Source organism: Rhamphochromis sp. 'chilingali', assembly GCF_963969265.1.
Source record: "Rhamphochromis sp. 'chilingali' genome assembly, chromosome: 8".
NCBI lineage: Eukaryota > Metazoa > Chordata > Actinopteri > Cichliformes > Cichlidae > Rhamphochromis > Rhamphochromis sp. 'chilingali'.
This window is the reverse complement of record NC_137935.1, coordinates 21,918,284-21,933,697: the sequence shown is the minus strand read 5'-3', so window position 1 is coordinate 21,933,697 and position 15,414 is coordinate 21,918,284. Positions and strand designations below refer to the sequence as shown.

Genomic DNA, 15,414 nt, shown 5'->3' with positions numbered 1-15,414 from the left:
TCATCTTAAAATCAATCTCATAGCACTGATTTTAGAGTAATGTACAACAATTGTAAAGTCATTTAAATTTCCAGAGGGTTATGGTGAAATTAAAGTTGTTCTTTTGTGTGATTCTTCAGTTAACTGAGCCTCAGATTTTTCTAAGATTTTGTAATTCAGAAGTGAACCATGTGAAATACATGATGTGTTTAAAGAAAATCTACTGGAGCTCTCTATAGAAATGATTCTGCGTTGTGATTCTTTTCCCCACGCTGAGCCATTACAACCAATTTTAAAGTGCTCAATCCCACTTTCACCTCTTCCCTACTCATTTTCCTGTTTACATGCAAAGTCACCCTTTACAATGTGGGCAACAGAATAGAGCTATATGTTATTTTCCTGTTGTGATCTCTTATTCTTAGTTAAGAGCATTCTTAGTTTTGTATTGTTTGTTTGTAAGGATTTATGGTAGAAAAGGTGGGGTTAAACAGTTATTAATCACTGTATGCATACAGTGTGTAGCTAATCATGTGCCTGTATGATGCCTAACCGTGAGGTGCCACCTCTGTCATATTTAAAAGGACAAAAAAAAATATAGACCAGTTCCTAAATGTGACCAAATTACCCGCAGCCTTGAACTGCCGTGTTACACCTCAGCCCTTTACCTTGAAAAGGTCAGGCAGACAGGCTACAACTGAACTACAGCTCAGTGATTTCAGAGCAGACACTGAGGTCAGGAGAGGAAGCAAAGCAGCGAGTTACAATGTCAAACAAAATGTGGGGAAAATGTGTGTCGCAAAACAAACATTTTACTATTTCACGAACAATATGACGTCGTTCAGCTCAATAGCCTGCATCGCTGATAGTACAGGGGTGCATTAGTACCTATGGAATTGCACAGTTGCACATCTGGAAAGACACAATCAGTCCTGAAAGGTATAAACAGCTTTTAGAGCAACATATGCTCCCGCCCAGGTGATGTCTTTTTCAGGGAAGGTCTTGCATATTTCAAAAGATAATGCTGAACTACATAATGCATTAAGTTATCTCACATCATGTCAATCTTATCAGAAGAATCCTGGTGCTGAACGTGCCTGCAGTCCAGAGCTCTCATCAGTTGGAAACATCTGATGCATCATGAAACAAAAATAAAGCAAAGACCACCCAGGAATGTTGAGCAGCTACGACATTCATCTCCCAAAAGCCCAGCAGCTGGTCTCCTTAGTTCCCAGATCTTAAAAGAAGCAAGGTTGCTACACACCTGTAAACATGGCCTGCCCTAATGTTTTTGAGACATGTTGCTGTGATCAAACTCAAAATGAGCGAATATTTGTCTTAAAATGAGACATTTTCATCGCATCATTTTTATTTCCGTTTTACACAATGTCCCAACTTTTTTTGAGATTAGGGTTGTATCGCCTGTGAGGTACAGTCTTGTCTTTGCACTCGGCTGAATAGGCTTGTTTTTATTGTGGGGTTTCAGTGAGCTAGCCAGAGTATGCTTAGTAGATATACTAACTCCAGAAATGTTTCATTTAGTTGCATTTATTTTTGAGTAAAGCTGGTGGGATTTATCGCAGTGGGATTATTCGATCCATGACACCATAACAGGGAAAAGGTGTGTTTGCTCAGCCAAGGTCAAAACATGGTGATATAAATAAGCACAACAGGAGCAGAGATTTGTTTTTAATTTATTCCAACACAGTTAAAAATCATATATATGTAAAAGGCAAAAACTGGATCCTTTAATTTTAAGTTAAAATTCTTTATTTATGCAGATCTGTAGTTGCATAAAAATGATTTTAATGACGTGTGTGTCAGTCCTTCTCTAATATAACACACCAGTTACCCTGGTCATGGTAGCTGCTCTGTACCTTGACTCCATCCACCTGGCTGCACAGCTGTTCCAGCTCCCCCTGGTGGAAGACATGATAATAGCGGTGAAAGACGGCGGTTAGATGGCTCTCAGACTCTGATTTCAGATGAGAACTCGAGGTCTGAGTGGTGCCACTCGGACTGGGCTTAGAGCCTGGGCTGTGAGTGGCGTCATCAGTGTCAAGTCTTAATCCAGGAGACATACTTGCATCAAAACCTGGACTGAGACCAGGGTTACTGTCAGTTCTGGTTTGGTTAGTTAAAACCTTTTTAGACTTCTCCTTTCTTTTATTCCTTTTCACACCATCTCCTGACTCTTCCTCCCCTGGTTTTTTCCCCTCTTTCAGATGCCAGGGAACTAAAAGGTCCTGGGTGTTAAAGGCTGTGCGGTTTGTGTGCACACTAAGCTTGCCATCAGTCACTTTGCCAACAGGTTCGTAGCCTTCTTCTAAATGTCCGCTATTCTGGATAGCCGATTTCCCATGAGGCTCCCGTCTGTCTTCGGATGTGCTTTTAGTAAGGTTTTCCTTCCCATTATGCTCTTTGTTGTGGTCTTTGAGGTACTTAGACCTCTGCTTGTTGTACTCTTGTTCAAAAGCCCAAACATAGATGAGTGCATGACCTCCAGGCTTTAGAAGTCTCACCAACTCTCTCATAGCTGCTAGCCGCCGCTCCTACAACACACACACATTAAAAAAATTAATTAAAGACAGAATCACATGCAACTCACTGCATGTGAATCATTGTCAGAGAGATTTTGCACCAACAACCTGATTCCTAATTGATGGAATTATGAACACAGAAAAATACCATCAGATTTTGATCCACCGATCAATACCTACTGCTAATGCAGTAAAAGCGTATCTGGAGAGAAAAGCATACAGTGCAACACTATCAGTCATGGATTGGCCTCCCCAGAGCCCAGATGTCAACATTATTTAAGCACTGTGGGATCATGTTGATGGAGAACAGAACAAAAAGCAGCCAACATCCCAAGAAGAGATTTGAATGTCCTTCAAGAAGCTTAGAGAACTATTCCTGAAGACTTCCAGACCTTACAGGAAAGCTGCCCAAGAGAGTTCAGGCTGTATAGAATAAAGGTGGTCATACCAAATATTTAAGTCTGTCTCCTTATGCCTTATATCAGTATTACCAAGTATGTTTGCACATGTTTGAATAAATCACTGCATCCATTCCCATGTTCCTAGTAGAATTTAAAGAAATAAGAGCTGGCTTTTGCACACGGTTCCATGAAAAGTTCAGAACATGAAAACTTTAGTGAGCTACTAACAATTAATACAAGTCTTTTTTTGTAGGTCCATCTTTCTAAATAAAACTGATATAACGGTTCTATTCTGGTTATTCTTTGTATGAGGATGAGCTGTGTGTACCTCTGTGGAGAAATGGTGTATGACGGCTATAGAGATGCAAGCGTCACAGGAGGCTGTTCGCAGAGGAACATTCAGAGCATCAGAAACAAATGCGTGGAAACCCCTCTCTGCACAAATTTGGACGAGAGCGCTGCTACGATCACATCCCACCTGAAATAAAACATACAGAGAGAGAGTAACAAGGCCATTCAGTGGACTATCATTCTCAAACGGCAACAAACGCACACGTCAGCAGAGTGTCAGCACGTACAAGGTCTGAAGAAGAACACGTTTACAAACTGCTCGTGATCATTTAAGCCAGAGAAAATGAGCAAGAATGGAGATAAACTATGCGAGGTGAACAAGAGACAGCAGACACAAGTGAGAGAGCGGGAACACTACACATATGCACACACACCCTCGATCTACTGCTGACGTGCAAACAGAAAGATTAAGTAGAGCAGGAGGCACAAAAAGAGGGAAGGACTGAGGCGAGAAAACAGAAGAAGAGCAGAGGCCTGGGTTGGGAGAAAATGAGAACAAGCAGAATAAAACTCGGGTAGCTGCTGTGCTCGCTGCATGATCACAGTGTTCTCTGTTCTGATTTATCACAGCTACACTCTGAGTCAGGATAAGCTGCTTACATGCACCCCCAAATCCCAAACAAGAATATCCCAGTGTGCATACGTAAACAGGAAATGTAGGATATTACCATGGAAACTGAGCTTATGCAAAAAAAAAAAAAAAAAAAAAAGAAACAGGGAAGAAATGAGAGCAACAACAGGAATCTCATCCTGCTGTGCCTTACTCTTATTTATTTAGCCGTCCTGAAGCAAGACGTGATGTTTACACCTGTGGCCAAAAGCAAACTCTCTGCTAACTCACGCCTACATTTCACATTCAGTTATACCCTCCCAGAGACCCAAAGCTCTACCACTGGAGGTAGACGTGTAAGCTGCAGCGTCTAGCCCAATGATGCAAACTTTGCTTCATTCTGAAGCACAGAGGTCAGGCTTATGCAACCAGGTCCTGAAGTGGCTCGCTCAGGTTCCTCCTTTTCTTTTTATGTTTATGAAAATCCCGAGCACTGCGAGTGTGACCACGACGTGGTCTGTCTACTGTTCGGGGAAAGAAGCTTTAGCTGATGCGCAACAGCTGCAGTTCCCCAAATGGCCACTTGAGGTTGGCTTTGAGAGGAAATAAACCCCATAGTCTCCAATGTTAAAACACTCAGGGCAGAAATTATGATATGTATAGCTGTACAGGGGCGATTCTTTTTTAACTGACAGTATAAAGTTTTCAGCCTCCTTCAGAGTAAATAGATGTGGATACTTCACACCCAGCATTGACAGCTGAGGTGAACAGTGTACCCTAATTACAGATGAACAGCTCACTTTGAACTTTTTTAAATGTAAACAATACTTGTTTTATCCAAGAAGACAAAGTTATCTCACTTCAGCGATTTGTTTTTTGCTGCAAAATGACACGGTGAACCACACCAGCACTGTCACTGAAACCTGCCATAAATGTGAAGTCAGTCTGGACTGCATGGGGTCAAGTTGCCAATAACATGCAATCTATGTCTGTCAATACAACAGTTAACTGTGATAAATCAGTGAAAATCCCTGATGCTGTCTGCATAGACAGAAATTCCCATTAACTATTATGTTATAAATGAAAAAGTTCTTTGGAAACCTTCAACAATCTCCCCGATTGTTTGCAGAAAGGTTGCTTCTTATCAGGTGAGATGAGGCCTTTTGTTTTGAATATTCCCAGATTAATTTTTATTTATTTACTTGAATATTGATAATTGGTGTCCCTGTATATATCGCAATACTGTCTCAATTTCTTCCAACTAAAGAGATTTTTAAACAACTAGGATATCTTTTTTGTTTTCCGGTTCTATTAAACATCACAACTCATTCAAGTGAACCAATCCACCAATTCACCAAAATAAAATGTTGCCACCAGACAATCAACCTTTAACATGGACGAATTTAGAGCTCCTGAATTCTCCCAAGAATTTAAAGCTGTGTTGTTTTTAGGAACGGTTTGTCACATTCAAGACTGCTTGAATGTGTAAGTTAAAAAGCTCATCAGTATCACTCCCCCGTCATTAAAGCACAAGCAGATCTGACTATAATTACAACCCTGTATTCCATTTATTACAGCCATGCTTTGATGTTTTATGTAAGTCCATTTCACTTTCTTTTATCCTTTCACCTATAAGTCTGATGGTGTTTAAAGGCTTTAACCCAAAGTTAAACCTGATGTTACATCTCTAACCTCACCTCTGTGGCCTTATCAGAGCGACAGTGTTGTGTAAGGTCATTAGTAGTTATTGGATGAGTCATGCTGATCTACATGTGTTTGAAAAAGCCCAGAGCCATCTTAGATTTTGCATCCCTATGTGAGAAATGAAGGAGAGGAGTTCTAGCTCGAATACACAGATGAATGCTTCTGCAGATAAACGCCTGTTATGAAAATGTGTAGCATTTCAAAGCGCTGACAATCTAAGAAACAGCAGCAATAAAAAAAGCAGTGATAGAGGAAATTACCCTGCAGGGATCAATGAAGTATCTCAGAGGCGCAGACATTTCAGTATAAAATGACACTCACTGCAATCATCTCTGGGTTTACGCCCAGGTATTTCCCATTTCCGCAGCCCACATCAGCTAGTACGCTACCCGGTGGGAGCGAGGACAGGAAGTGGCAAACGCGAGGCCAGGGGGAGTGGCGGGTGCTGCTGAAGTGGGAGGCGATAGCGTCGTACACCCGGTGCACATACTCCTCCTCTAGACGGGCTGCATCGGCATGGCAACATGGAAGCGCGGGAGGGGACGGCGTAGAGGGCGAGAGTGTTGAAGGAGCTCCCTGACTGTCACAGGCAGAGGGGAAGGCTGGAGACAGAGAGAAGGCGTTCACTGGTGAGATGTGCCGATCGTTTATCTTTGACCTGCGTTGCCATGCAACGTTTAATTACAATCATATCGTTCGCATATCTTTTATTATTGTCTTTATGCAAAAGCGCTAGCTATGCTCTGGGTTTAGGATTCTCATGCGATGAAACTGTCTGACAAAATAACATAATCCTGCTGTCTAATTTTAATATTAGACAAAGATATCCTGACAATTTCATTTATTAAGCGACAAAAGGTAAACAAACCTATCAATCTGGCCCTGTGGGGGATAAAGTAGTAGCCTAAACTGTGATTAACCACATTTTTTGGAAAGCCAAGTTCAATTTCACTAGCCACACCCAGGTCTGATTGCTGCCATACCTGTAGAATTAAGAAATCACTTAAACTGAACCTGACAAAGTGAAGCAGGCTGAAAGACCTCAAAAAGCAAAGCATCATGTCAGGATCTAAAGAAACGTCTGAGAAACAAAGTTGCTTGATCAGTGTGAAACGGGGTTACAAAGCCATTTCTAAGGTTTGGGACTCCTGTCACCATGGTGACAGCCATGGTTGGAACTGTGGTGAACCTTCCCAAGAAGTGGCCAGCCTAACAAAATTACTCCAAGAGCGCATCAACAACTCATCCAGGTCACAAAAGAACCCAGAACAACAGAAATGAAAAAAAATGAGAAAAAGGAGCCCCGTAACATATTACATATATTAAAATTAAATTTACCTCTCAAAACCTCACTTACTCTCATAATGTGAGTAAAGCAGTTTATAAAAGCAAAGTGTGTTTTGCTTCACTCTCACCACAGCGGCAGGGTTCAGGCCTGATCTTGCGGAAAGTGAAAGAAGTGCGTGTGCCCCTCTTGCTCAGAGTCAGATTGCTACGTGTTCCAGGTTCAGGCGTCACATGATCGGGGGATTGCTGCTCACAGGCCGGCACCATGTCAAACTTACGAGGAGTGATCCTAAAAGGACACACAAAGAGCTTGTCTTAGTAGTTATAAAAGACAAAAACACACACCAACTGGTGAAGAGGATGAGAGGATGTGGATGTGAACAAATACAATGCAAAGGTTGAAGACGAAGACCATCAACAGACTGAAATGTACTAATTGTAGTAAATAAATAGTTTCTTTTTCAGAGGAAAAAGCAGCAAATTAAGCATCAATCCAAAGATCAGGTCAAAAGAACCTGACTCCAAAAGGAGAGACTGATGCTTTGACACAGTCCAGCTTACCCATGAGTCCAGAGATATCTGCTCTCGCTCTTCATGACCAGCAGGCTCCGTCCAGGCAGCACCACAGCAACAACACGACCATCAGGATGTCGGAACTCCATCACCGTCTGCACAAACACAAACGCGCTGTGTTAAAAGTAAGAGTGGTTTCTACTCATTACTTCACTGCACCGATAATAACAAATTACTGATTAAATTAAAAATTTTTATGAAGGTTTTAAAGTCATTGGGTGTGGATTTATATACATATATATTTCTTGCAGGCATATTTCCAATGCCACACACACACACACACACACACACACACAAAAAACAGCCGCCAGGCCCTTCCCTTTGTAACCCAATCATTTTCTACTGATGGATGACATCCGTGACAGCTCTCAGTCAGATTTCCGCTCGTATCACAGCATAGAAGCAGCCCTTGCAAAGGTTTTGAACACAATTTGCCTGAGGAATAATGCGGGGAGTTTCACAGACTCGACTGCATTTGATCTTAGCAGCATCTGATACTGTGGATCACTTCTAAATAGGAAAGGCAGGAACTGCAATCAGATTCCTCACACATGGTACATGCAGCCATCATCAATGATGGTAAATGAGATAGAACTGCTATGATGTAAGAAGTCTCTCAAGGAATGGGTCCTGGTCCTCTCTCATTGCACCTGTGCATTTTGCTGAGTAGACACCCAAACATATCTATTCCTCTCCAACTCACTGTATCATGAGTTCTACAGTAGGAAGAAGGAACAGCATTCACTCGGCACTATCAGCACAATATGGCAACTCTGACTTTGCTGATGACACGGTGCTCTTGCCCCCAGAGGCTGGACAAAAACTGCACTTCTGACATCAGAACTGGGAATCAGTCTCAACATCAACAAAGATCAGGCCAACATTATAAGCATGAAGGCCCATCACAGCAGCAGGACATCCACCTAGAAGACATCATGATGCTCCTGTTGTGGACATGCAATTCCAACTAACAGTTCAACAGCAATAATAATTTGGCATCCTGCATCAGTGTTTCCCTACATATTACTGTGCATCTGCTGCAAGTAATAACTGCTGATAATACACCTTTATATTTTTATTATTCATCAAAATGTTTCTGTATCTGCAAGTACAGGAAACAAGTTACGCACTAGTTTTTATGCTTTTAGTTCTTCAGTAGAGAGTTGGGCAATTTCATGGTTTGTTTCTATATTCTAATTAAGCCATACTGCTGTACAGCTATTATTAATTATTATTATTATTATTATTACTACTACTATTAGTAGTAGTATGACAAATTTAAAAAACTTTGACTCATTTTTCATTTACTTTTTTTTTTTTTTTTTAACGTTTGCACCAAAGCTAATATTTTACTGATCCAGCAGTAGCTCAGGACTGAAAGAGACTTTGGCACGAAACTTCCAAACTACACAGTTTTGACTGATGTCACCCAAAGGAAAACACTGTCGACCACCTAAAACACTGTTCATGTTTTCTCTCACTTGCAGCTAGCAGACACAGCGTTGGTGTTTGATCCTAATGTTTCCTTACAGCACATAACAGAATAAGCTCTGCTGGGAAATTACATCTACAACAATTTCCAATTGTATCCCTCCAAATTCTGACAGCAGGAAAATTGGATTTTGTGAAGTAGATGGCATTCATGTATATGTGTGTGTGTGTGTGTGTGTGTGTTCCTGTCTAGCTATCTTTATGAGCACCGAAATCTGCATTCTACTATACTTGTGAGGACCGGTGAGTGTGTCCTTACAAGTGACTGTTGGTTCTCACAAGTATAGTGAAGGCCTTTTTGAGGCTCAAAATGTAGTTTCAGTGTCAGGGTTACAATTAGGTTATGGTTAGGTTTAGGGTAAGGGTTAGGCATTCATTTTTAATGGTTAGGGTAAGGGGCTAGGGAAGCCATTATGTCAATGAAGGTCCTCACTAACACACTACTGTGTGTGTGTGTTCCCCTCTGAGGAGTGTTAGCCAATCAATGAAAGGGTGGAATGTGACTAAATCGATGGTGACGCCGGCAACTACGCTTTACTTCACAACTATTCATCATCTCCCTCCCTCCTCACACGTATGCACGCACACACAAACACACACAGGTTTGTACATCTTTCTGAGTACAATCAATTACAGAGAGCTTCTTTACTTCTTTACTTCCTTACCTTAACTTCAAGCATCACAATAAGTAACCCTAAACCTCTGCCTAACTTCTACAATTAGCCCTAAAGTCAGTCCTTGCTTCTGTAGTCTACAACTGGTCCTCACAAACACACAAGCACACACCAAAAAGGCTGCCAATATACAACATCACAAACAGCTCAATAATGCAGTTATAGTTCGTGTAATTACCAGGAAACAAGTGTTTCATTAATAATGACTGAATCACTTGTGTTACATTTTCAGAGAAATTAAATCCAATGAAACTGAGCGAATGGCATAAAGGTTTGTTATGCACCAAATCCTGTCTGCTTAAATCAAAGCTGAATCAAACTGCAGTGCACTCATTAAATCCACAGAGTAGCAAAATATTTAACAAGGTTTCCAAATAGTCTTTAAAATAAGCTACTTGTTGTATTCTCTGCAACCACCACAACATCAAATTTAGAAATCCTAATGTGCACTCAGAGCTTCATTACTAGTACCCAGTCGGAGCCCCTTTGAGATGGAGCAGAGCACCTTCTTCCCAATACTCAGGGAGGCTGTGGTGTTTCAACAATGCTGAGTTGGTACTAGGTGTCCAAAGTGTGCTAAGAAAATACCCCCCCACCACCACAAACAGCCTGAACCGTTGATACGAGGGAGCATGAATCCATGCTTACACTATCCAATTTTGATGGGAACTACAGCCTCAGTTTACTGCAGAGTGCAGCGGCAATCTGACGTAGCCAATGTGCTTCAAGTTTTCAATGCGTTCTGTGTTCAGAGATGCTCTTCTGCGTGCGGTGGTTCTTCTTCTTATCGGCTTCAAGCAGTCCTCAGTCCTCTGACATCAAAAACACATTTTCACCCAGAGAACTGCCGCTCACTGGATAAATTCTCTTTTATTCGACCTGTCTTTGTAAACCCTACAGATGGCTGTGTGGGAAAATCCCAGCAAATCAGCAGTTTCTGAAATAATCAGACCAGCGCATCTGGCACCAGCAACCATGCCACGTTTAGTCATTCGAATCAACTTTTTCCAATTCTAAAGCACAGTTTGAGCTTCAGCAGGTCACCATGACTACATGTAAATGCGTACTTGAGTGGTGTTAAACAGGAAATACTGCGAGAAATACCACCGCTCAGCTTAACAGTACCATTACTCCCATGCATCGCTTAAAGAAGAGCCAGTTTAATTGCACTCAATAAAACTTTCTTTCGGGGTCTATTCGCTTCAAATATTCCTCCAAGTGTCCCTTCCTTTTTTAACGTGATTTAATATGCCCACTTTTTCTGTGGCTCTGAATCTCCACTGAAAAGCAAGGACAATGAATACACACACTGTCAGTCTGTGTGTGTGTGTGTGTGTGTGTGTGTGTGTGTGTGTGTGTGTGTGTGTGTGTGTGTGTGTGTGTGTGTGTGTGTGTGTGTGTGTGTGTGTGTGTGTGACAGATGCCACAGCAGATGACAGCTGATTGCTAGCAGAGCCCCTGCTTTTCAGACAAGCAGGGACAGATGGGTGTTCATCCACAGCAATCAGGCAGCAAAGACTAAACCCACGATCTTAGTTTATAGGTCGCAACACCTGTGAACACCTGGAAGAGTGAAGGACATGAAAATGGAAAATCTATAACTCTTGTGTACATCCGTTTGTTTACAAAATTTCTTGCGAGCTTTAATTCCTTAAGTGCCTGCTGGATGAACGGATGCTACGGTGAGAAGGAACTGAAAAGAATGAGACACACCGAGAAGGTAACACAGTGTTCTCAGGAAAAACACAAGGACACAAGATGTGTGCACGTACGCACCCTCACACACACACACACACACACACACACACACACACACACACACACACACACACACACACACACACTACTGACAGCTCTCTGAAGCAGATAAATCACAGAGCTCAGGAAGGTTGCGGTTAATTTGACAGATTAAACTAGAACTTATAAATGAATACACACAGACTTGATCTCACTGGGTTTAAACGAATAACCACCTCTTAACAGTTTTAAGATGAAAGCTGGCAGTGTTTTCTTTAGACCATCTTTATGTACAACTTTCATTTTAATCACTGATGATTGCACGTCGAGTACTGCTGACTGATGCTGGCTTCAAACAGCTACTAATTACCAACAGCTCACAGGTCTGTGGCAACGATGACGATGATCAAATCACAGATGCCTGACCGACTTCTCACCTTTGCCCCCAGGCTCAGAGACAGGATGGTGTCCTCAAAGGCAGAGTGAGTGTCCACATGAGGAGGAATACCTGGAAATATCATAAACAAACATGAAAAATGAAAACCTTCAGAGCAAAGTTAATCAAGCGAAACATTTAAGAAACTTCTCTCAGCCCAAAGGCTTCCATAACTCCTCATCGACTGGTTCAGGAAAGGCTCTGCTGCCACCCAGTGGTGCAAATCAGTAAACTCTGTTTGTGTGCTCTCTTATTCATTTTTAATAACAGATTAATTATCAGTTATAAAAGCAGTTATTAATCAAGCGTAACACTCAACCACTAAAACCAATTTTTCCGTCCATGAATGCAAGTAAATAATCATAATTTGGCATCTTAGTAATTAACAATACTGTGTTAACTTAGAGCAGCTGTGGCATAAACCTTACACTGGGTGGTGGTCTAATAAATTTGTTACATTTATATTGTATATTTAAAATTACAATATAATGGCGACGGGGACTAAAAGTCCTTGTTTCAGTTATTAACTGCCCAAAGGACCAGTATAATTATTATTATTATTCTGAGCTGAGAATCATACAGCACTAATCTATCTATCCTTCCTTATCACAATATTCTAACAAAGGGTTGCAGGGGCTCTGGAGCCAATCCCAGCTAGTAGAGTTCAGAAATTAAAAAATAAGAGTTGGGAATGAGCAAAAACTTTCTGTGAATTATTCGAGCTGTAACTCACCCTGTCCAGATTCATACTGATTTACAGTCAGCTGGTCTGGCATAACGTTGATCTGTCCATTTCTTAAACAACGCTCCAGAACAGGTAAACACTCCGCAGGGATACCTAGAAACACACATATTCCTCTGCTACTTCTGTTTTGCTTTATTATATGCTTGTCTAATGACTGAAGACCATATCACGAAAAACACAGTCCACAAAACCACACCTGATACAATATGTTTGATAAAAGAAGATCCAGATTACCTGCAGGTAATGGCTTGTCCTTATCCACATTGTTGTTGTCGTAGCGAAATTCAAAGCCATAATGTTTCACTCTTCTGTGCTTCAGAGCTTTTTGCGCTAAGAATCAGTTAAAGGGGATTATTCAGAAACAGTAATCAAAAGTGTATGCCTGGCTTTTCTTCACAGCTTTTTTGGGGGGGAAATGATACCCTCACCTGTAACATCCTCATTAGTGGATGACCAGTCTACAGCAGCAAGCAGCAGAGCTTCTTCTTCTGGGGACACAAAATCCTCCAGCAGAACTAAACCCTCTGGCAATGGGACGGATGCTTCCTCCTCATAGGTCACTATACAAGAGCGTGAAAATACACAGTAGATCTTAAATACTGGCTGCAAAAAAACCAACAAAACCTTTCAGAGTATTTCAGATTATTTGACTTACTTGTAAACCTAAGATTTGTCGGGCACATGTATCAGTTTTATCATGAGCATCCAGAGACAAAGAACTATCTAGTAAAACACAAGGTTATTTATAAATCGCTTGACAGAAGAGCCTATGAACCCAACAAATGCTTCAATAAGAAGCAATATGAAAAAGCAATAATAAAGCTTCTTATTCATTTAACTAAAAGAAAAAAAATCCAGCTAGCCAATCCTTAACAGCTGATAAACAGCCAATCAAAAGTATGAGTGCAGAGTGCACATGCTGTTTAAAAGAGTAACGCAGCTGACGGTCATCAGCAAAAAAATGGCAAGAAATACTATCAGCACTGGCAATTACCTGACCAAGTGGCAGAAAATACAGACCCAAAAAAAACATCAGACATACACTGACATAGTCTTTGCAAAGATTGAACAACTTCTATTAGTAACATATGAAGAAACCCAATCCAGTGTAAGATCCACTGTATCGAAAGCTGAGCTAAGCTCTAATAAGACCCATACAGAACAATCACCGGCATCTGAAGCCATTGTAATGTCATATGGAACTTTAAGAAGACAACTTTCAGTCAAATGCATTGCAATAACTCATTACATTAATAAAACACAATAAAAAAAACCCTGCAAGTGTAAATCCATTTAAAAGAGAAAGGAGAATTTATGTCTAAGCCAGGCTATATCTGAAAGAACTCACAATGTTCCTGATGGTACTGAAAGTAAAAGTACCTGAGTTGACATAAGCGAGGTAGAGCATGACGCTGCTCTCTCCGTACTGCAGCTTCTGTCCATTAAGGTGGGTGTACGCTTTTAGAGCACTCTCTTCACACCTGGAACGAGAATGAAAATGACAATAATATTAGTTTTAACTGGAATAAAAAGGTCCTCAATGTACAAAGCGCATTCCTGCTGTGGCAAAGTGCTGTCTGTGCCCCAAGTGTACCTGTATGTGACAAAAGCATAGGGCTTATGGGGAGGCATGAGCAGGCTCTCCACTTCTCCCATCTCTTTCAGCGCTGCCGAGAGCTCCTCTCGACTAACGCTGTTCCCCAGGCCACCATTAGCCACCACCAGACTCTGCAGAGGTGAAATAAACAGTAAAAATCACACAAAAACAAACAAACCTGAAAATAACTGAAAAAAAGAAGATGTCAGAAAAAAGGGGGAAAAGGCCTTTTCTCAAGGATTGTTAGACTGCTTAGCAATCAATCAACCTACAACACATACTCTCATGAAAAAACAACTAAACAAATGAAGTAGTTTGTGTTTTTGTTGTGATGCTTTTACTGGCTTAAAATGTTGATGTTTGTTTGTTGATATTTGTCTCTAGTATAAAGTAGTTTGTTCCCTTTTGCTATGAAACCCAATTTTTATGAACTCGTATTTGTATTTGTCTGCAGAGATAACAGCGTGAAATCGTTTCAGATAAATAGAAATGGTTCTTAAAACTGTCTCAGACTGCTGCAGGAACACAAAAATGAATCCCATTTAAAAGGAGCAAATGAAAAGTCTCTTATAACGAGTAAAATATTCAAGGTATTTTCCATAAACAGCGGCTGATTTTCTTGTTAATTTATCAATAATAATAACAACAATAGTAATAAATATATATATAAAAATTTTGAATAGAACAATTAAATATTAGATATGCAGGTAACTTTTAAAATCATTTTAATGTTATAAAACAAGCGAAGAATAATGAAACATATGACAACGAACCATTTCCCGTCAAATAAACGTTATTTTTCTTTACCCTGGTAAGCTGCGGGGTCGTATGGATGCCTTCATGCTTCAGTAATGTGTGACTGGCTTTAATTTGTTTTCTGAGAAGTTTTTTCTCTTCTTTACTTCTCCTGACGGCCTTCACGTTGTTTTCCTCACTAGCATCCATGGTACGTTGTTTTAATCCGTCCGGGTGCAACGGGGACTGAAAGACTTCGGTTCCCAAAGATTACCTCTCCAGGAGACATTTTGTAAAATGTAACTAAAGTGTTTATCTTACATAATTCTGATTTGTTAAGAATAAAATGAAATTATTACATGTGAATAAAATATATATATGCACTTCTCGGAACTTTGTTAGCTACAGCTGTTAACTTATTCTCATCTTGTCTTACTCAGCCAATCACATGGCAGCAACTGAGTGCATTTAAACGCGTGGACGTATTAGGACGACCTGAGGATTAGAATGGCAAAAAATGTGATTTATGTGACTTTGAACGTGGCATGGTTTTTGGTGGCAGATGGAATGGTCTGAGTGTTTCAGAAACCACTGATCTTCTGGGAGTTTCCCCACAC

At 40.7% G+C, this 15,414-nt stretch overlaps 1 protein-coding gene across 1 annotated transcript; it reads right to left on the bottom strand.

The window, feature by feature from the left end:
• Positions 1-1,664: 1,664 nt before the first annotated feature.
• On the bottom strand, positions 1,665-15,014 carry alkbh8 (alkB homolog 8, tRNA methyltransferase). Its single transcript, XM_080890007.1, has 12 exons — positions 14,870-15,014; positions 14,060-14,193; positions 13,846-13,946; positions 12,894-13,025; positions 12,700-12,795; positions 12,454-12,558; positions 11,722-11,792; positions 7,371-7,477; positions 6,938-7,098; positions 5,844-6,124; positions 3,246-3,395; positions 1,665-2,528 (listed from the first exon to the last, which is right to left on the bottom strand). Exons 1-12 carry the CDS (start codon positions 15,005-15,007, stop codon positions 1,797-1,799), a joined length of 2,208 nt encoding a protein of 735 aa, XP_080746133.1. The 5' UTR covers positions 15,008-15,014; the 3' UTR covers positions 1,665-1,796.
• Positions 15,015-15,414: the final 400 nt, after the last annotated feature.

What these genes read in the sequence shown, in the direction of transcription:
- alkbh8 (XM_080890007.1), bottom strand. Translation starts at nt 15,007, where the DNA reads ATGGATGCTAGTGAGGAAAACAACGTGAAGGCCGTCAGGAGAAGTAAA. An exon ending in CACTAATGAGGATGTTACAG is followed by an intron (nt 12,796 to 12,893) that starts GTGAGGGTATCA and finishes ACTGATTCTTAG; the next exon opens with CGCAAAAAGCTCTGAAGCAC. An exon ending in GCCTGAACCCTGCCGCTGTG is followed by an intron (nt 6,125 to 6,937) that starts GTGAGAGTGAAG and finishes CTCTGTCTCCAG; the next exon opens with CCTTCCCCTCTGCCTGTGAC.